We start from the raw sequence: 20,504 nt of genomic DNA, 5'->3' as shown, positions 1-20,504 counted from the left end.
TAAAAATAGTGTGTGTAATGCAGCCACAGTCCAGCTGCAGGGCTTCTCTGAGCTCAGTTTTCTCACCTGGGAAACATGGTATCTACATGGCTACGTAGTTGGGAGGAACAAATAACGCTGCAGAAAGGGTGCAGGGCAGGGCCTGGCACCTCCTAAGGGCTCAGTCACGGTGGCTGCAGGACTGTCCGTCTCCCCAGCCCTGTGTCCCTGGAAACGGGAATGGCCACAGTAGACTAGGCAGCTGGTGACCCCTGGTGGCTGCTGGGAGCCAGGGCATGAGGGCTGGGGCAGAGTAGAAGTCTCAGTATCGAAGAATGTTGGATCCCAAGGCTCTTGGACTGCTAGACTGGCTGAGTCCTTGAATAAGAGAATTTTGTTGTTGTTGTTGAGATGGAGCTTCACTCTTGTTGCCCAGGCTAGAGTGCAATGGCGCATTCTCAGCTCACTGCAATCTCCTCCTCCCGGGTTCCAGTGATTCTCCTGCCTCAGCCTCCCGAGTAGCTGGGATTACAGGCATGTGCCACCATGCCCAACTAATTTTGTATTTTTAGTAGAGTCAAGGTTTCACTATGTTGCTCAGGTTGGTCTCGAACTCCTGACCTCAGGTGATCCGCCCTCCTCAGCCTCCCAAAGTGCTGGGATTACAGGCATGAGCCACCACGTCCAGCCTGAATAAGAGAATTTAACCACTTAATAAACATTTCTTGAGTCATTCTCTGTGCCAGGCCTGATCCCAGGAAATAATCTGTTCCCCTCCTGGCCTCTTCCAAGAGTTCCTTGACTTAAAATGGAGGGAGGCAGATACAAAAGGGGAGCTCAGGGACAGAGGAGGCCTCTACCCAGCCTGGCAGGCGAAGGAAGGGGAATCCTGAAAGAAAAATTTGAATTGGGGGCTGGGAGGGAAGGAGAACATTCTGGGAAGAAAGAAAAGCATGTCTGAGATGCACTCATGATAGCAAGGAAATAGCCAGGCATGGTGGCATGCACCTATAGGCCCAGCTACTGGGGAGGCTAAGGCAGGAGGACCACTTGAGCACAGGAGTTTGAGACCAGCCTGGGCAACATAGTGAGACCTCATCTCTAAATGAGTAAATGAATGAATGAATAGCAAGAAAATGAAGATGAAGCTGAGAGGCCAGCAGGGTCACATCCAAAGGGCTCCAAATTTCATGCTGGGGTTGGGGGTGGTCTCTGAAGGCAGCAGGGGAACTCCAAAGGATTGGACTTGTGAACACGACACCGTAGAAAGTCACCCTGTTGGGCCGAGCATGGTGCTGTGCACCTGTAATCCCAGCCCTTTGGGAGGACCAGGTGGGAGGATTGCTTAAACCCAGGGGTTTAAGGCTGCAGGAGTTTGAGGCTGCAGTGAGGTTTTTTGTGTCTCAAAAGCAACAACAACAAAAGTCGCTCTGGCCACAGTAAGGGAAAGGATTGGATGGGGAGACTGCAGGTCTAGAAGGTGGCCCACAGTGGCAGGAGGGATGGAGGAGTACTAGATCCAGCAGCACAAGGTCCCAGGGACATGGGGTGCAGGAGGAACGGGTCACTTGCAGGGGAGATGATGGCCAGGAGGCAGCTAGACCAAAAGTAGTGAGTGGTCTGGGAGTCAGCAGAGTGTAGGTGTTGCCATTTAACCAACACTGTCTCCACAGGCCTGTGCCCAGTCCTAGGTTGGTGAAGGAAATTGGTTTGCCCCAACTCTGCCCTGTGGGCTCTGCCTTGTAAGCAAAGCCCCAGGCCCAGGTCTGGCCCACAGCTACCCTCCCCCAGACACAGACACACAGAGGCCCTGCTCTGCCCCTCCCTGGGCACTACCCGTGGAGGAAGAACGCAGACCCAGTCTAAGGGAGGCCCTGTGGACCAAGGACTTTGATATCACTACCTGGGTTTTTAGGATTTTCCCACTGGGACCCCTCTGGGCTGCCTCCCTGCCCCCTCCTCAGAGCTCCCCCAGCCCCTCCTCAGCTTCAGTCTACCCTGAGTGCCTGAAGCAGGTGGGCCCAACATGTTGCTTTGACCTCAGGACCAGGTTGGACCAAGAGTCACATCCATGGCTCTTTGCTGCCTCAGGGCCTTTCTTCCTGCTGTTTCCATGGTTAGACTTGAGCAGCACCTGTCTCTGCAGGCAGAGACTGGGCTGGCTGCCCCAGCTCTGTATGGAAGGAGGAAGGGGGCCAAGCCTGGATCTTCCAGAGCCCACTAGCCCAAAGGTCTCCATACCATGAATGCTGCAGAGAGGTAGGCAGACGCAGTTTAGATATCATTTTTTTCTACTTTGGGAGAAAAGGTGAGAAGATAGAGATAAAAATACAAAGAAAAACTAGCGTAATCCCCCAACCCATACTTTGTTTTTAAACAAACAGGCCAGGTGCTGCCAGGCCTTCTTCCCCATTAAATCCCAGGGCCATCTCCAGTCCCAACCCCAACCCCACATGGCGCCGAGGGAAGCTTCAGGCTTCAGGCAAGAGCTCCAGCCCAGGCAGGGAAATCGTGGCCCTACTGCCAGAGCACAACCTTCCTGCCCTGGTCCACGCTCACCACATGGCTCCCGGAGTAGCACCAGGCCACGGCGTTGACAGCAGCGCTGGGGAAAGGGAGGGGCAGGCTTCAGGGGGGCTTTGAGAACTGCACCTGCAACCTGGCTCTGCTCTGACTGCTGGACCTGGGTAGTTTGAGGCCCTCTCTTGAGCCTGTTTCCTCATCTGTAAAGTGAGCTCACAGGGCTGTGGAAAGAATGGACCCAAGTGCGTGTGGAAAGTATCTTGTGAACTGCAAAGGGCTCTGGTCGGGTGGAAGGTGGAGGGACAAGGGCTGGGGACTCCAGGGTCCCAGTATGTCAGAACTTGGAATCAGCCTGGCAGGACTGGGGCCAGGCAGGTGGCCAGGTGGAGGCCATGCTCACCAATGGGGTCCCTGAAGTCTGCTCTCCAGTTTCCCGGTGTCCACATCCCAGATGTAAAGGGCCCCATCACAGGAGCCTGCCAGTGCATAGCTTCTGTCCGGGCTGTAGTGGCCACAGCAGAGCAAGAAAAGAGGGGGTCAGAGGGGAGGGCACACACAGGGTCCAGCAGGGCACACTTGGACACAGGCATATGCTCTCACGGACATACCTGAACACAGCTTTGGTCCAGTCAGAACCGCACTTGAAGCCATCAGCCCTGAGGACAGACAGGGCTGGGGTCAGAACAGAGGTCATCACTAGTCTCTGCCCTCTGCAGGGAGCTTCCAGAGCTTCCTCTTTGTCAAGGGGTTTGATACCTCAGCAGGACCTGGTCTGGAGGGGCCTCCAGGGAGGGCCCCACGAGGGTCTGTTACAGGAGAAGAGAGGCTCAGCTGTCCCGGCAAAGGCCACAGGGTCAGCAGGCATGAGGCTGGTACCTGAACACCTGGCGGATGTTGCTGACACGTAGGTCGATGACCTTGAGTGTGTTGTCTCGGGAACAGCTAAGCAGGTGCAGTTGGTCGTGGCTGAGGCTCAGGGAGGTGACCCGGCCCTGCACAGGGATGACCTGGGTGCAGTGGGGCCCCCTGAGGAACAAGGACAGAGACAGGGATGAGGAACAGGCTAGCCAGGCCACTCCTGACAGGAAGGGGCCAGGCGCAGCAGCCTTCCCAGCTAACCAAGTCCAGAGGAACCCCAGGGCCCTGGATCGCTGGGGTAAAGGCTGCCAGTGACTCATCTCCCTTCTCCCCACTGCAGCCAGCTGCCTCCATCGAGGAACTTAAGACAGACTTTAATTTGAAAGCTGGAGCCTTTGAAACCTTTGGGTCACTAAATAAGAACCATATCATCTGAGCAATGAAGTCTTGTCTTTAAAAAATATGAGAGAGAGAAGGAAGGGTTGCAAACAGTAATTGCTGGAGATCAGTGAGTAAAGGCTTGAGGCAGGCCTAGGACTGGCTCTAGCTTTGTTTTTTTGTTTTGTGTTGTTTTTGTTTTTGTTTTGAGATGTCTTGCTCTGTCGCCCAGGCTGGAGGGCAGTGGTGCAATCTGGGCTCACTGCAACCTCTGCCTCCCGGGTTCAAGCAATTCTCCTGCCTCAGCCTCCCAAGTAGCTGCTACCACATCCGGCTAATATTTTTAGTAGAGACAGGGTTTCACCATGTTGGCCAGGCTGGTCTCAAACTCCTGACCTCAAGTGATCCGCCCACCTCGGCCTCCCAAAGAGCTGGGATTACAGGTATGAGCCACCACACCCGGCCTCTAGCTTTGCTTCTACAAACAATTCAAGCCCAAAGTTAGGGTCTTTGGTTTAAAAAACAGCTAAAAGAATTTTTTTCCTTTTGATATAAAAGTGGTAACTAAATGGAAAAAGGTACATCTCCATCTTGGTTGCAAGGTCCAGGCGGAGTCCAGCATTGGACCAAGAGCCATGAAGACAGTGGCACAGCTTCCTGGGGGAGCTGAGCCCAGCCGAGAGGCACTAGCTGGCAGTGCCAGCCCTACAGCCTTGGCTGCCCAAAGTGCCACCAAGACTCCTCCTGCCATGGCCAGAGAAAGGAACAAGAACTTGGAAGCCCTGTCCCCAGCCCTCCCCAAGTCCTCCCCCAGCCTGTGCCTGTCACCTGCTGTCCCAGAACCGGATCTTCTGGTCATTGTGGCCACTAATGATGATATGGTCCCCACACACCACGTCATTACAGTAGGAAAGGACATTGATGGTCCTGGAGCCTGGGGACCAAGCAACAGACCCCAGGGCCTCAGAGGAGGGTTGTTGGGAGCCACCCCACAGGACATATGGAGAAGCTGAGGCCCAGAATGCAGTGTCCTACCAAGACTAGAACCCAGGTCTTCTGCTTCCCAGCCCAGGGCTCACCCATGTCTTTTTCCTACCCACAGCCTGAGGTCACCAAGAAACCAGACAGAAAACACCATTGGGGGATACCACTGGGGAATTGGAGGGCCTTGAGAGGTTTCACCTCCAAATGCCTATGAATCTCAGAGCCACTCCCAGAGAGCAGGTGAGGTCCCTTGTGCCCTGGCCTGGGGCTCCTGGCTGGTGGGGAGGGGAGGTGGGGCTGGGGCTCACAGTAGGCACGGCCGAGGTCCCACTCCTTCACTGTCCGGTCGCGGCTCCCAGTCACTGCCTGGTGCCTCGTTAGCTTGAATTTGGCAGCTGTCACCTTATCCTTGTGTCCAGACAGTGTCTCCTGTACCCCGGCCCCAGGTACGGATCAAGAGTTTGGCCAAGACCCCGTAACAGGCCCCCTAGTCCTGAGGTATGACCTCTGACCCCCAGGCAGCCTCCCCAGTCAGGCCTCACCTTGGACTGTGCCTCCCCCACCTTCCAGAGCTGGGCAGCCTGGTTGTAAGTTGCTGCTAAAACCTGGTAGCCCTGGAGAAATGGGAGAGGAAGTGAGAGGTGCTAAGCCGGAGGCAACATCGTTCGGGCCACAGAATGAGGCTAGGGGCTGCCCCAGAGCTTCCCACGGCCCAGGTCACCAAGGCAGGCAGAGGAGCCTCCGGCCCAGGGAGAGCCTGGTTCTAGGGTATCCATGCTGCGCCCTCAGGTCCTACAGCCCCCACCTGCCCAGTGTGGAGATCAGAGGGGGCACAATCTCATGCCACTGGGGCAAAGTTCCTTACCGAGGGGTCAAAGTCCACACTGGTGATGCTGCCACCAGCTCCCTCCAGGGTCTGGTTGGCCTCCAGGCGACCTGGGAGGACCAGGAGAAGGGACAGTTGAAATGAGGTCTTAACCTCACAAAATGGAGGAATTGGGATTGAGAGCGGAAGATCAGTTCCCGCTCCACCCCCCCGACACACCCCCAGGTTAGAAGGCAGAATCGCTGGGTCTGTTCTGCGGGCCTGGGCTGAAGACTACACCTCCCCTAACTGCTGGCAGTGGTTCCCAGGGACAGCTAGTCATTTCACAGACCAGGCTAGAGAGGACCAGGGAGAAGGGACTACGCAGAGCACGCAGCAAGCCAGGATCAGGCCAGCCAGAAACTTGCCTTTTCTAGGAAGCCCCCAGGAGCCAGCTCTGACTCCCCAGGACACCCCCTCTCCAGAGCACAGAGCTTGGGACAAGGCCAACAGTTCATACTTGTCTCTTACCTGAGTTCTGAGAGCTCAAGTGATGCTAGAAGAGGGTCACCTGGTAGACTGAGGGACCTGCTCTTCAAGGGCCTGTCCCTGTAGGACCTCATGATAGGGGACCCCCACCAACCCCCATCAGGGACCATCTGAACTCAGCCCTCCCCATTCTGCAAATCTGGACCCTAGGAGCCAGGAGGCTCCACCCTTCTTCAGAACAGTGAACCCAGAGTCTCACTCTTTCCAAGGCATTGTCTACACTGCCCACAGAATATTCCAGATGGAGAAACACAAAGAGATCCAAGACCTCTGCCCACCAAGGAGTGAGCTGAGGAGCGGGTCTGGAGAGAAGCACCGAGTTGGCCTGCAGGGGAGGGCTCCTTACTTCCAACAACATTCCAGAGGTGGATCAGGCGGTCAGCCCCTCCAGTCGCCAGGAGGCTGCTGTTGGGGCCAAAACGAACAGCATTGACCTCAGAGAGGTGGGCATCCTGTGGGGAAAGGGGAGGTTGGTGCCCCGGCCCTCCCCGTGCATGTCTCTGTGAGTGCTCACAGGCCCTCTCACCAGTGCCTGTGCAGACACAGCCTGCTGCAGACGTGGTATCCCCCTTTCCCAGTTTCTCTGTCCACACTTTGAGTTTCAAACCCCGCCCACCAGGTGTTCTCACCTCTGCCTGGACCCCTGCAGCAGCCTCCATGCTATGCTACTCTACTCTCCTGCCTGGCCTCCTGGCCTCCCAGCCTCCTCTCTCTCCCTCCCCGGCTCATGCCCACATCATAACATGCTTGAGTGGCTCCCACCACAGGCTGTGGGAGGCAGCCTCCTGCTCTTGCTGAGGAGCCCAGCCTTGCTTCCCTGGACTCCTGGGACCACCCCTGGTGCCAAGACCACCCCTGTGCCTGCACTCCCTCACCACTGCCCCACCCATGTGGCTCAGCTCCTCCCTTACCAGCATATCCTGAGCCCGGGTAGGAAGTCGGGCGGCCACACACACAGGGATGATCTGGTATCGCTGCTCAGGGGCTCCCCCAATTGAGTGACCTCTCCTCTTCTTAAAACTAGGGTAAGGTGGGTTGGGGTCAGGAGGGCATTCGGCAAGGCCTTCTCAGGTGGGAGCCTCCAGCTCCCCTGAGGTATCAACCATAGGAAGCAGACATGGCAGGCGGCAGAACATGGCCCCAGGGAGCAGCGAGTGCATTCCCCAACCCAGCCTCAACCCCAGGGGTTGGTGTGGAGACGGGGTGGGGAGCACACAGAGGCAGACACAGGAGCAGGGTAGGGTTGGTGGGTGCAAAGAAACCGCAGGGCTGGGGTTTCAATCCCAGTCTTGCCACTGCTTGGCTCTGTGACTCTGAATGAGTCCCTGACATTTTAGAGCATTTTTCCCAATTGAGTAGGAGCTCCTGCCCTGCCTGAGGCTGGAGCTCTTGGTCCCCTGTGATGACCTTGGATGAAGACAGACCCTTGTGAGGACAGAACCTGGAAGACAGCTGAACCGGGGCCAGGGCTGAGGCCATTCACCTGGCTCCTGTCTCCAAGGCCCAACAGACTCACAGGCAGACAGCTGCGCATCACAGGGATGGACAGGTCGAGGCACAGACAGACCAAGCCTGGGCTGGGGAGCCCAACACACACGTGGGTGCACACACAGGCACACACACACTTACTCCAGAAGCCCCTTCACCACATCCACACAGTGGAACAGCGTCAGGGAGGTGGCTGAGGCAGACCTGAGACAAAACCGAGAGAGATGAGCTAAGGGACTGGCTGGTGTGTGTACAAATGGCTGTCCATCATCTCCACACTTTGCCAGAGACCTGGAGGCTTGTAACCTCTCAAGTCTGGGATAACAACTTGACTTTTCTCCAAGACCAGGAGACTAGGGTGACCCAGACCAGTCCCAGGAAGGTCGGGGCAGCAATGGATTTGGTAATGAAAGTCTCCCAAGGTCTCCCTCATGATGGGAAGAACTGCCTTACCCTACAAGTACCCACCAACAAAAGTTCCTGGGAAGCTGAGCTGGGGCCTACAGGGAGGAGAGACACTGAAGTTTCCCCCAGGCTGGGGATGGGAGGAGGGGGAAGCCTAGGCTCGCTGGGTAACCTCAGCAATGCCCAGGAGAGGGTGTGTCCTGCAATGACTTGGCCCACAAGGGCTCCCAAGGACTTTGGGGACTGGTATCTCATGCCCCTCCCCACGGTTTCTTCACTGTCCCAAGGCCTGGACACCGGGGACCTGCAAGGAAAGACTGAGAAGAGGTGTTAGGCTGGAGAATGGGGCCCGGAGGGGGCAGCCTCAATGACAGGCAAATCAAGAAGGATAGAGGAGACCCTGCGGAGAGACACCCAAGGTCTGAAGCCCCAATCAGGTCCCACAAGTGTGAGCACACATCTACACATGCTCATATATTCACACACACAGATGGGCTCAGTTAAGCTTGTACACACCTGTGGCCTCATGTCCCTGCGGATGCACATGCTTGCACACCTATGGCTGCGCACGCATGCCTGGCATGACTGGGCTCTGGGCTTCGCCCACAGGTTCTCTCCTGGTGACAGCTATTCACAAGCCTGACACCCCACCCCCAGAGCTCTGATCCCAAGAAGGAGGGAAAGTGTTGAGGGTAGGGGTTGGGGGAGTGAGATGGAACTGACCCCAAGTGTCTCCAGACAATGGAGGTCAGACTAGCCCTGGGAGATCTGAGCTTTCCGGCCTCTCCTCAAGCCCCCTCCCAACCCAAGAGCTGACTCCAAGGTCCAAGAGGAAGACCCTGGCAGCCTCTGGGGTGGGGCTCAGCTCAGAGCTCTGAGACCGTCACCTGGGTCCTCACCTGAAGGGCCTCTTCCATTTCTCACAAGCTTCCTTCTCCAGGGGTTCTGGCTCAGGGGCCAGAGCCAGAGTCTCGGTTCTCTCCCTCATCCCATCGCCTAGGGTGTCCGGGCCCCTAGGAGAGGTAATGAAGCTCAGAAAGGCCAAGGGACCAAGCCAGCCCCTCCCGACCCCAGCACAGGACACGTTGAAGACAGGAATTCCCAGTGATGAGGGTTCTGTGTGGGTACACGTGCAGCGGTCACGCATGCACGCTCCTAAGACCACACGGTCCTCTGCAAGTGTCCCGTGGGCCCCGACTACTTGGCGCCTCAGGACGGGGCTGTGCACAAGTACAGTCGGCAGCCTGGGTCGCCGCAGGCAGGCGGGTGCGGGAGGCAGAACACAAGGGTCGGACCGGCCCATCCCCACTCTTACTCGCTGATGCTCACGGTCCGCTTGGCAGCCTTCTTCAGCTCCTGGGACACCCGCGCCTGCTTGGCCCTTGTTGGGTAAAAAGCATCCTGAGACCCTGGCGCGGCGCCTCGCACGCAGGCGGGGCTCGACCCGGTCCCTTCCTCCAGGGGGCGGCTGCTGCCCCGCTCCCTTCCAGACACCAGGGAGGCCCGACTCCTCCCTGAAGGGGCGGGGCCTTTCCTCAGAAGGGGCGGGGCCTACTCCCTCACCGCTCCCGGCGCTCGTTGCGCAGGTTGCGCTCGGCTGCGGCGCGGGCCTTGCGCTGCACGAGCCTCTCCAGCAGGTCGCGAGCCTCCTCCTGGAGCCTGCGCAGTGCCGCCTCCCGGAGCCCGACGTGCGCGCGCAGCTCCTCGTAGGCTGCCCGATGCACCGCGTTCTGCGCCCGCCACTCCTCCACCTGCTGGGCCTGCTGCGCCCGCGCCTCTCGCAGCTGCGCCACGCGGGCCTCCAGGGCCGCCAGCCTGGAGGATGGAAAGAGCGGAGAGCAGGTCCCAAGCCTCCCCCGTCACTGCCCAGTGGGAATCTGCCTCGGAGCAGAGACAGACCTGCCCATGCCAAACGCGGCTAGCCGGGTGGCTAAGCCAGGTCTCCACCAAGCCTTCGCCCTCGGAGCCCAGCCGTTCGGTCCTCTGGCACCAACCGATGGGCTCGGGGGGACGTAGGGAAAGCTCTCGGCCCGCGCCATTCCCCCCGCCTCCCGCATAGTTGGCCCCGGGCCTCCCTGAGGTGGGCACGGTCCCTCCCGCCCCCGCCCGCGCCTCACCTGCTTTGCCTCTGCTGCAGCTCCGACTCCAGGGTGCCCAGGGCCGCGCTCTTCTCCACCACCTGGTAGGCCATCTGGGGGCGGACAGGTGGGCACGGCGGCGCTGAGGCCCCTCCAGGCCTCCAGTCCCTCCCGGGCCGAAGGCGCTAAGGGACAGTCGGCTGCTCCCCTGCCCGCCCCCTTCCTGAAAAGCAAGCTGAGCCCCACACAAGTTTGGGACCTTGCACAGGGAGGCGCTGCTCTTTGTGGAGCAGTGGAAGGCCCTTGGGCTCTGGAGTCAGCCCTGAGTCCCAATCCTCGCAGTGCCGCTTCGTTTCTCTGCGACCCTACTAGGAACCTCTCTGGCAAGAGCAACCGGCTCCACTGCCTCGCCTGAAGAGTGGGAAGCCAGCGCTCGGCTCCCAGCGCCATGCAGAACCACTGCGAGGACTCCTAGCGCAGAGGCTGCCAAATGCCCATCCGGCCCTCGGGCGCCATGATGTTCCCAGCAGGCTACATGCTCCTTCCATCCTCACCACACCGGGAGGCTGGTACTGCCACTCTCACTTCACAGACAAGGACACCGACAGAGAGGTTTAAGTGTCTTGCCCAAAGTCACATAGCTAAGAGATTTGGGCCCAAGCCACCTAACTGCATCACCCTCCAGGCTGGTCAGGGGACTGTGAGTTCTGTTCCCCACCCCTCCCTGCTGGCTTCCTGGCCTCACCCAACCCAGGCCTGCCCAAGCACAGGTCTCAGCAGCGAGAATCCCTGCGCAGAGGCACACAAGGCTAAGATCAGGCATGGATTCGGGGAGCCAGGGCCCAGACTCAATATGGGAACAGCCCTGGCAGCCCAGGAGAGGGGGTGAGGGTCATTTCATCTGCACCCCCGCCTCACTCGTTATGCCTTCAACCCAGAGCCAAGCAGGGTCGGTGGGAGAGACGGACCCCAGGCAAGGCAGCTCCCACCAGTGTGACACGAGAACATCAGGGCCAGAGGCGCCTCTGGCCCAGGCCAAGGCTGAGGGCTCTTGTTGCTAATCTGTTCCTGTGTTCTCACGTGGGCCTGGTGAGGACAGACTGAGGAGCAAGGTTGGCGCTGCCACCTGCACTGACATGACGCCCTATGTGAGTGAGTCTGCGGAGAAGGAATCTGCACATGCGGGTTGGGGCACCTTTATTCATAGTTGGCCACATTTATAACATAATTCTTTTCACCACTGAGCAATCTGATCACCACCTCCACTTTCTCACCTATCACTTGCTTTCATTTATGTTGTGTTGTACCATTCAATATTTTATTGTATGCCTTTCAAAATTCAAGTAGTAGAGGTGGAAAACAGATTAGTACTTGCCAGGGGTTAGGGATGGTTGGGGGGAGAGGGGTGAATGTGACTAAAAAGGTGTAGCAAGAAAGAGATCTTTGTAGTGGTGAAACAGTGCCATATCTTGACGGTTACACAAATCTACACGTGATAAAATGACAAAGGACATATACACACTTCATACCAATCCCAGTTTCCTGGTTGTGGGTACTATAGTTATGTAAGATGTAGCCAGTAGGAGATGCTGGGGGAAGGGGACGCAGGAACTCTGGACTATCCTTGCAACTTCCTGTGAATCTATAATTATTTTAAAATAAAAAGTTAATAATAATGATAAATGCTTGTGATGTGTGGAACTACTAGAGAAATTTTTACAAAAGAAAAGGCCGGGTGCCATGGCTCACGCCTGTAATCCCAGCACTTTGGGAGGCCGAGGCGGGCGGATCACGAGGTCAGGAGATCAAGACCATCCTGGCTAACATAGTGAAACCCCATCTCTACTAAAAATACAAAAAATTAGCCGGGGGTGGTGGCGGGCACCTGTGGTCCCAGCTACTCGGGAGGCTGAGGCAGGAGAATGGTGTGAACCCGGGAGGTGGAGCTTGCAGTGAGCCCAGATCGCGCCACTGCACTCCAGCCTGGGCGACAGAGCGAGACTCCATCTCAAAAAAAAAAAGAAAAGAAAAAAGAAAGAAAAGACAAGAGAAAGCCTCCTCACTGCCCCCATCCTCTGGCACATCCAATGAGTACTGGCTGGTGTGTGTCCTGGGAAGGAGTGCTGGGGGCCAGGGAAAGTATCCCAGGCAAAGGGAGCCCGGAGCTCAGAGATGAGTGTGGCAGGAAATGCGACAGGAGCCTGGGGAGCTCAATGGGGGAGCCAGGCTAGGAGCTTTGGAAGATCTACAGCACACTAACCATGGGGACAGAGGTAGTAAGACGGGCTTTTACTTTTTACTCTATGGCTTCTATTCTCTTGACTTGTTTACAAGCATGTTTTGTGTATTGCTTGTCTTTAACGGAGATCTTTTTTTTTTTAATTAAAATATGTCACTCTGAAAGCTGTATGGAGAAGGGACAGGGAGTGCTGAAGGAGTGTTCCAGGGTAGGATGAAAGTTACTTGTACCATGTCAGATATGGTACAAGAAACAGAGAGACACTGATGGATTTGGAGATAGAGTCAACATGAGCTTGTGACCAGCTCAGGATGGAGGGCTGGGAGGAGTCAGAGGTGCCCCTGTATTTCTAGCATGTGTGAGAATGACTCGGGGGCAGTCACAGGAAGACAGGAAGGACAGCCCACCTCAGTCATCGCTTAGTCTACAAATAGTCATTAGTATGGAATGGACTGTGGACACAGGCCCTAAGGATATAGGTTTGCCTTGGAGGCAAACCAAGACATCCTAGGGCTTGGGGAGCTCACAGCCCAGAGGCTGGGAGTGGCGTGGGGGGTCAGATGTTCAAGAATCACCTCTCAAATATGGAATTGGACCTACAACAGCAGCTCTGGGGAAAGGTTCTCAAATGAGTCCGTACCTATGCCCACATTTCTGTTGGGCAGGTGACTTGCCATTCTGTGACTGGATGTGTATTTACTGGGCTATCACAGTCTCCTTCAGAGGACTGGAAGCCCCATGGGGCCAGATCTTGTTTACTGTTGCATTCCCTGTACCTTGGATATAGCAACTGTCAATAGATGTTGAGAGAATGAATGGAGAGCATAGAAGGTGATTTGTGTGAGAGGGGCTCAAATCCTGGCTCTACCTCTCCAAGCCTCAGTTTCCTCCTCTGCAACCATAAAGTTGTGAAGGATTAACTGAGACAATGTTTAGCACAATGCCTGCAGGGAGTCAACTCTCAAAACGGCGTGGGCCAAATTCTGGGGGAGATGGTGAGCCTGATTTTAGATGTGATCTCCAAACAGCAGCTGAGCAAGAGAGTCGAGATCAGAAAAGAAGGCTGGGCTAGAGACAGATCTGAGAGTTGGCAAACAGAAAAAACAGGGGTCAGTGAACCCCAAGAACACCCATATTTGAAGGGACGAGAATAGGGAGGAGGGAAAGGAGCCAGTGAAGGAAGTTTAGAGGCAACAATCACAGAAGTGAGAGGGAAACCAGGAGAGCATGGTGAAAGAGAAGCCGAGAGACACTGTTGCAAGGGGACAGGGAAGGCGGTAGTGTCAGGTGGAGTGTCCACACCCTGCCAATGAGCTAAATGAACCTTACTTCTGTAGTCTGCAAATGTACATTGAGCATTAACTGGTGCTAGGCCTTGGGGATGGCTGGGCGAGGGGTGAGCCATGGAGTAGTGAGCAGAGCAGGCTAAACCATGTGGAAGGGAAATAGGCTGCCAGGCCCTTGCACACGTAACTCCCTCCAGCTGCTGTTGGAGCCCACTTCATCCTGGGCTGCCCAGGGCACTCTCACCCCTGCTCAGCTTCAGGTCAGGGCCTGGCACACACTAGGGCTCACTCAATGCTTGCAGCACTGGGCTTGGAGAATGCAGCAAACACAGGAGTACCCCTCACTGGCTGGCTCCCTTGGACCACATCTCTCTACCCCATTTTCAGACCCCTTCCCAACTTACCTCACCACAGACCAGCCGGAGCCCCTCCTCCTCCTCCTGCCACTTCACCCTCAGTGCGGCCAGTGATGGGACTTGGTCTGAGTCAAGCTCTGACTCCTCCCTGCCAACCAATCAGAGTGGTGCTCAATGTCCCCCGGTTCACCCAAGTGCCCACAGGCACCCAAGCGATGCTACATGAAAAGCCTAAAACAAGAGCCATTAACTTCCTCCTGGGAAGATGGAAGCCAGCAAGCCAGTAAAGGAAAAGGCAAGTCTCTAGAAATGAGCTGTCCATGACTCCTCTGCTCTAAGATTCCCCTAGGCCTTGGCCAAGGACCCTTCTCAAGAAGCACCTCCCAGCCGGGTGTGGTGGCTGACACCTGTAATCCCAGCACTTTGGGAGGCCGAGGTGGGTGGATCACAAGGTCAACAGATCGAGACCATCCTGGCCAACATGGTGAAACCCCATCTCTATTAAAAATACAAAAATTAGCCAGGGGTGGTGGTGCACGCCCCAGGAGGCTGAGGCAGGAGAATTGCTTGAACCCAGGAGGCGGAGGTTGCAGTGAGCTGAGAACACGCCACTGCACTCCAGCCTGGGTGACAGAGCCAGACTCCGTCTCAAAAAAAGCACCCCCCAACTCTGAGCCCCAACCTATTCCTGGTTCTCATCTTTACTCCCTCTTTGGAATAGGTAGCAAGACCCTTTCTTTAGGCATCAGGCAAGGAACAGGGAAATGGAAAAAGATTGAGAAAGGGAAAAGACGTAAGTTTAGGGGTGGGAGGGGAAGGAGATGGGACAAATGCAGAGAGATGGACAAAGAAAGGTGGAGGGGAAAGAGATTCTAAACAGCTGGCCTGTGGGAAGGCCAAAGGCCTGCCTCCCCCACCACCCCCACCATCCCTGGGCAGCAGCCAAGGTCTGATGAGGCACTAGGGAAAGAATGAATCCAGCACAGGCAGCAGGGGCAGGGCCCCGGCACAGGCAGCCCTTTGTGACCACAGACACACACACACTCACCAGGGGCCCTGGTGGGTGGTGGGAGTGACACTGTTTGGCTCCGGCTGCACCTTCTTTGAGAACTCGTCCAGCAGCTCAGCCTTCTCTAAGAGATGGTTATCTGGAGGGTGCAAGAGAGTGAGCCTGGGGCAGAGACAGATACCCAGCAGCCCCCTGGCATGCAATTTATCTCCGCCTAAAAGGGCTGCAGGAGCCCAGAGATGCTAGGGATGGGGAAGCTTCTGGCAGGCTGGCCTCTGCCCTGTGCCTGAGGGGCATCTGTGCAGTTCTACAGGACCTTCAGCCCTAGCAGTGTCCTCATAGCACCAGTCCCCAGGCCCACATGGAAGAGGACTTGCTCTCCCAGACACAGAAGGATGACCACTGCGGGCTACTGCCCGCTGAGGGTCCTGAGGGAAGGAAGGGGCCTGGGATTGATTCATCCCTGCCTCAGAGCAAGGCTTAGCCCCAGAAAGTGATGAAATAAACCGAGCTCTATCTGTCAATGGCCTTTGGCAAGTCACTTCCCCTCCAAGGGCTCTAGCTTTCTGCACTTAAAAATAATCCCCAGCCGGGCACGGTGGCTGACGCCTGAATTCCCAGCACTTTGGGAGGCCGAGGCAGGCGGATCACGAGGTCATGAGACCGAGACCATCCTGGCTAACACGGTGAAACCCCGTCTCTACTAAAAAATACAAAAATTTAGCCGGGTGTGGTGGCGGGCGCCTGTAGTCCCAGCTACTCGGGAGGCTGAGATGGGAGACTGGCTCGAACCCAGGAGGTGGAGCTTGCAGTGAGCGGAGATCACACCACTGCACTCCAGCCTGGGCAACAGAGCAAAGACTCCATCTCAAATAAATAAATAAATAAATAAATAAAATCCCAACATAAATAAATAAATAAATAAATAAATAAATAAATAAAATCCCAACTTCCCCGGCCCTGGTGTAAGGTACCCCCAAGCCAGAATAGAAAGTCCTTGAGCAATTATCCAGCAGACATTCTGGAGGTTGGTGGTTTGACCCTGGAACACCCTCCCCCATCAACAGTCACTTCCTCTTTTCTCACCAGTTCCAGGGGAGGGTGGGGTGGTAAGCCTGGGCCTAGCTCCCTCCTCATCAACTTCCTTCCCACACTCAGTGCCCTGTCACCTTGACTGAGGCCCCTGGGCCTGGCCTAGTTCTCACGAAAACCCCACCTCAGCCCCCAGGGTACTACAGCCCCCAGCAAACCTAAAGAAGGTCTCTATACCCAATTAACAAGTAAGAAGACTGAGGCTTAGCGATGTGATCTGCCCAAGGTCTCAAGACTGGCCCTTCGGTCTGATTTCAGCCCTCCAGGGCTCTAGTCCCTCAGACTCACAGCTCCCTGGGTCGGGGCGGTGGGGGGGTTAGGGTGGGCGGTGACCCCCTCTCTCAAACTGGACGGTTCCACTGTCCGTCTGAACAGTGGAGAAGTGTGGCTGCTGGAGGTGTGGGCTGGCCTCGCAACCCTGAAGGTAGAGGACCAGCAGCCTGGAAGCTTGCAGAGAAATTTTCCTGGCTAAGAGCAGATTTGATTGTGGCGGTTTGGCCAAGATTAGCCCCAGTGAGAGAGCCGCAGGGATTGTGGTTAGACTTCCAACCGCAGACATACAATCGCAGGCGGCCAGAGGCGCGACACACAGGCACACCTGTTCATCCCCTCTTGAAATGCCACACCCCATCCTGACCAGCTGCCCAAAAACAATTCTGAGAGTCCGACTTCACTGGGCTCAGCCAGCATCCGCCAGCAGCCCGGGGCCCCCTGATGCCCCCTCAGGCTGGGTAGGCTGACGGGGAGGTGTTCCATAAGCCTGCGCCAGCGTCGCCTGTCAGCAGCAGAGCCTGAGATGCACAGCCTCCTCCTTAGAGGTTCCGAGTGTCGCCCCTCTCCGGATGGGCCAATAAGTGGATGCTCTGGACAAGTCCCGCGTTCTTTCACTGCGCTACCGAGACTAAGTGCACTGATCAAGCCCCTACCCCGGGGACTGCCCGGGAGGGGAGGCAAAAGAGACCCTGCAAAACCAACACCCGGGGACGCACTTGCGTCTCGGAAGCCCAGCTTGTGGGAGGTACAGCCCGTCCTGAGTGGCGACGAGGGCAGGGGGGCCAGGAGGGGCTCGTCCAGGTTCTAACCAGAGCCTGGATGGCAAGGGGCGGAGTCCTGGCAGTCGGGGTGGGCGTAACGCACAGGCTCAAGGCATAAGGCACAGCGCATTCGGGTCACAGGCGGAGGAGCCGGCCAAACCCTCTCCCGGCGCCTGTAGCCGCGTCCCCTCAGCCGCCATCCTCTCAGCACCGGGGCGCACTCACAGGCCGGCACCAGCTCCAGGAAAAGCGCCTTTTGCGTACGGTCCCGAAGCCGCAGCTGCCGCACAATGTGGCGTTTCCAGCGGGCTGCGGGGGCGCCGGGAACGCCCGGCCCCGCCATGGCCAAGCTCTCCCGCCTCGCGGCGCGTTCCTCCCGCCCAGGACGGCGCCAGGCCGGGGCGGGGCTTCGCGGGGACTCCTTGACGCCAGGGGGCGGGCGGCGGCGGGGAATCCCCGGCTTGTCCCAAGAAGGCTTTGGCGGGGAGGACCGAAGGCCGACGCCGGGAGGAGCCGCCTCCGGGAGGAACCGCCTCCAGGTCTGAACCGCCGGGGCCCCGTCCGCGATGTTCACCTAAGTGGGGGCTCCTGTGGCTGTGAGGGCTATAAGCAGGAGCGACGTCGGAGCCTCCGGGGCGGCTTCCCCCACGCGGGTGGAGCGCTCCGGAGGCGGGGCCCTCAAGACCCGGGTCTCTTAACCCCGCCGCGCCCGGGCCGAGTCCGAGAGCCGCTAATGCTCTCCATGCCGCCGTGCTCCTGGTTGCGCGCCCAGCCAGGGACCCAGAGGCCCTCAGCTCCGGGCTCTGCGCGTACACTGAGGGCGCGCGCAGCAGGACAGCAAGATAAGGAAGCAGAGACTGAAAGGAGGAATCCCCGCTTTCCGGGGATGATGGCGTTCGAGTTGGGTCTGTGAGGGATGAAATAGGAGTTGGCCAGAGGGAGAGAGAGGGACTCTAGGCCTCGAGAAGAGCACGTGCAGAGGTTCTGTGACACGAAAACGCCAGGTGGGTGCGGGGCTGGAAGGACAGGAGGCAGAAGGGTTTACGGCTCCACATGGTCGCCGAAATTTTAGGTCCCTGAGAGTAAAGGGGTGCAGCTGATTTCATCTAGAAAGCCCCTGGCCGGGAGGAGAGAACGGGCTTGCTTGCCTGGAGTTGCAAAGGAGTGGGTAGCTGAGACGGCCAGCACCCCAGCATCCTGACTCAGGGCCAGACGCTTCACCCCATTGGGCGGCGTCTGGAGGAGCAGACACATCTCTTGTGGGTACCCTTGAAAGTGAATCGTGGGTCGCAGGGAACTGTGGTCAAACCGTCTCTAGCTAGGTGCTAGAGAGCCAGCTCTGCAGGCTCAGGCTCCTGTGAGACACGAAAGGAGGGACTCGCCGGGCACAGCCTCACCCTGGGGCATGCCAGCAGGCCCTGCCCTCTGAGTGCCGGCAGACCTGAACATCCCTAGGGAACGAGAGAAATTGGGCAACGATGGGAGAGCAGTGCAGGTCCTGGAGGTGACGAGTCTGTTGAGATTCTGATGGGGATGGGTCAGAGGACATAGAAAGCAGCGAAGGCCCAGACGCCTCCAGGTCAGTGTAGCCTGCTCTGCTTCCACAGTGAGCTGGGCTCAGTCCCCCACATGTCATTGTCTTGGACGCCCATGGCCTTTGCACAGGCCGAGCCTGATGTTTGGAACACCGTCCCCTCTAGGGGGACTGGCTCCTAATCATGCATCACCTCCTCCAGGAGTACTTTCTTGCCCCTACACTGAGTTCAAGCTTCTCAGACACCAGCCCCAGTTGAGTTCGAGTTATAACTGTCATCAGTTATCACACCATCCTGTAATCTGTGCGGTGCCCCTTAGGGCAGGACCTGGGTCCCAGATGTGTCTGTACCTCTAGCCCCAACCCAGGCCTGGCCTGTCTCTTGAAGGAGTATTTGTGTTGAAGATGGGTGGTAATGTTCAGCAAAAGGCATGCCCAGGAGACAGGCACAGTACCCATGGAGACCCAGGGCCAGCTGATGACAGTGATGAATTCCCTTTAGAACTGGCTGACTCTTGGGTGCTTGGAGACACTATATAAGTAAGGAACTCTGGCTGCGTGCATGGGAGAGTATATTAATAGGGCTTGGCCTGGCTGTGCGGTGCAGAGATGCTGTTTCTCTCAGGTAAGGAGTCATATTGGGGCAGGGTTTCCTAATCCTTTTTTGACTCACAAAATACACCTAGGAAATGTTAAATAAATTGTCATTTTTGAGTAGTATATGATAAAGAAGTGATTGATTTTGGCTAAAAATATTCATGTTCTATTTTTAGAATATGAAAGATTATATTATAAAGATCACTTGAAATAAAATTTTAGATAATATATGGAGACAAATTTCTGCTTTTTACATTTAACTTGCTGTTTAATGTATCTCAAATTAATTATGTAAGAAATATGATTTGACCAATAAATATAAAAAAGTGTTATACCATGATCTGGGGACCTAATGTACTTTAGTTTTTTTGTTCTGTTTTGTTTTTGAGACAGGGTCTCTCTTGTTGCCCAGGCTGGAGTGCAGTGGCCCAATCATGGCTCACTGCAGCCTCATACTCCTGGGATTAAATGATCCTTCCACCTCAGTCTCCCAAGTAGCTGAGACTACGGGCACATGCCACTATACCTGGTTTTTTTTTGTTTTGTTTTGTTTTTTGTTTTTTTTGAGACAGAGTCTCTGTCACCCAGGCTGGAGCGCAGTGGCACAATCTCGGCTCATTGCAACCTCCTCCTCCTGGGTTCAAGCGATTCTCATGCATCCGCCTTCCGAATAGGTGGGATTACAGGCATGCGTCATCACACCCAACTAATTTTTGTACTTTTAGTAGAGACGGGGTTTCACCATGTTGGCCAGGCTGGTCTCCAGCTCCTGACCTCAAGTGATCCACCCGCCTCAGCCTCCCAAAGTGCTGGGACTACAGGCGTGAGTCACCGTGCCTGGCTGCCCAGCTCATTTTAAATTTTTCTGTAAAGACAAGGTCTCACTATGTTGCCCAGGCTGGTCTCTAACCCCTGGGCTCAAGCAATCCTCCTGCGTTGGCCTCCCAATTGCTAGCATTACAGGCATGAGCTACTGCACCTGGCCCTAAAGTACTTAAAATGTAATTTAAAACTTGCACCTGGGAGGCCGGGCGTGGTGGCTCACACCTGTAATCCCAGCACTTTGGGAGGCCAAGGCAGATGGATCACAAGGTCAGGAGTTCAAGACCAGCCTGGCCAGCATAGTGAAACCCCATCTCTACTAAAAATACCCAAAAAAAGCCAGGCTTGGTGGTAGGCACCTGTAATCCCAACTACTCAGGAAGCTAAGGCAGAGAATTGCTTGAATCCGGGAGGCAGAGGTTGCAGTGAGCTGAGATCACACCACTGCACTCCAGCCTGGTGACAGAGTGAGACTCCATCTGAAAAAA

General features: G+C 56.3%; 1 protein-coding gene across 4 annotated transcripts; it reads right to left on the bottom strand.

Moving 5' to 3' along the window:
• ATG16L2 (autophagy related 16 like 2) lies at positions 1-17,441 on the bottom strand. 4 transcript variants are annotated; one of them, XR_009215633.1, is made up of 19 exons: positions 17,289-17,441; positions 14,977-15,076; positions 13,977-14,076; positions 10,087-10,160; positions 9,533-9,784; positions 9,285-9,350; positions 8,869-8,982; positions 7,706-7,768; positions 6,988-7,096; positions 6,423-6,528; positions 5,588-5,658; positions 5,265-5,336; positions 5,031-5,151; positions 4,567-4,672; positions 3,379-3,528; positions 3,111-3,158; positions 2,903-3,004; positions 1,977-2,584; positions 1-668 (listed from the first exon to the last, which is right to left on the bottom strand). XR_009215633.1 is itself a non-coding variant. In XM_058446687.1 (18 exons), exons 1-18 carry the CDS (start codon positions 17,404-17,406, stop codon positions 620-622), a joined length of 1,821 nt encoding a protein of 606 aa, XP_058302670.1. In that variant the 5' UTR covers positions 17,407-17,437; the 3' UTR covers positions 1-619. The 4 variants fall into 4 exon arrangements, 2 of the variants coding, with proteins under 2 accessions (XP_058302670.1, XP_032022782.1); XR_009215634.1 differs by having other exon boundaries at positions 2,019-2,584; positions 17,289-17,437; XM_058446687.1 differs by lacking the exon at positions 1,977-2,584 and having other exon boundaries at positions 17,289-17,437.
• Between the last annotated feature and the right edge of the window lie 3,063 nt (positions 17,442-20,504).

This window comes from Hylobates moloch, unplaced genomic scaffold (assembly GCF_009828535.3).
Source record: "Hylobates moloch isolate HMO894 unplaced genomic scaffold, HMol_V3 SCAFFOLD_11, whole genome shotgun sequence".
Lineage (NCBI taxonomy): Eukaryota > Metazoa > Chordata > Mammalia > Primates > Hylobatidae > Hylobates > Hylobates moloch.
The sequence above is the reverse complement of the archived record's forward strand: the minus strand, read 5'-3'. Positions and strand labels throughout refer to the sequence as shown.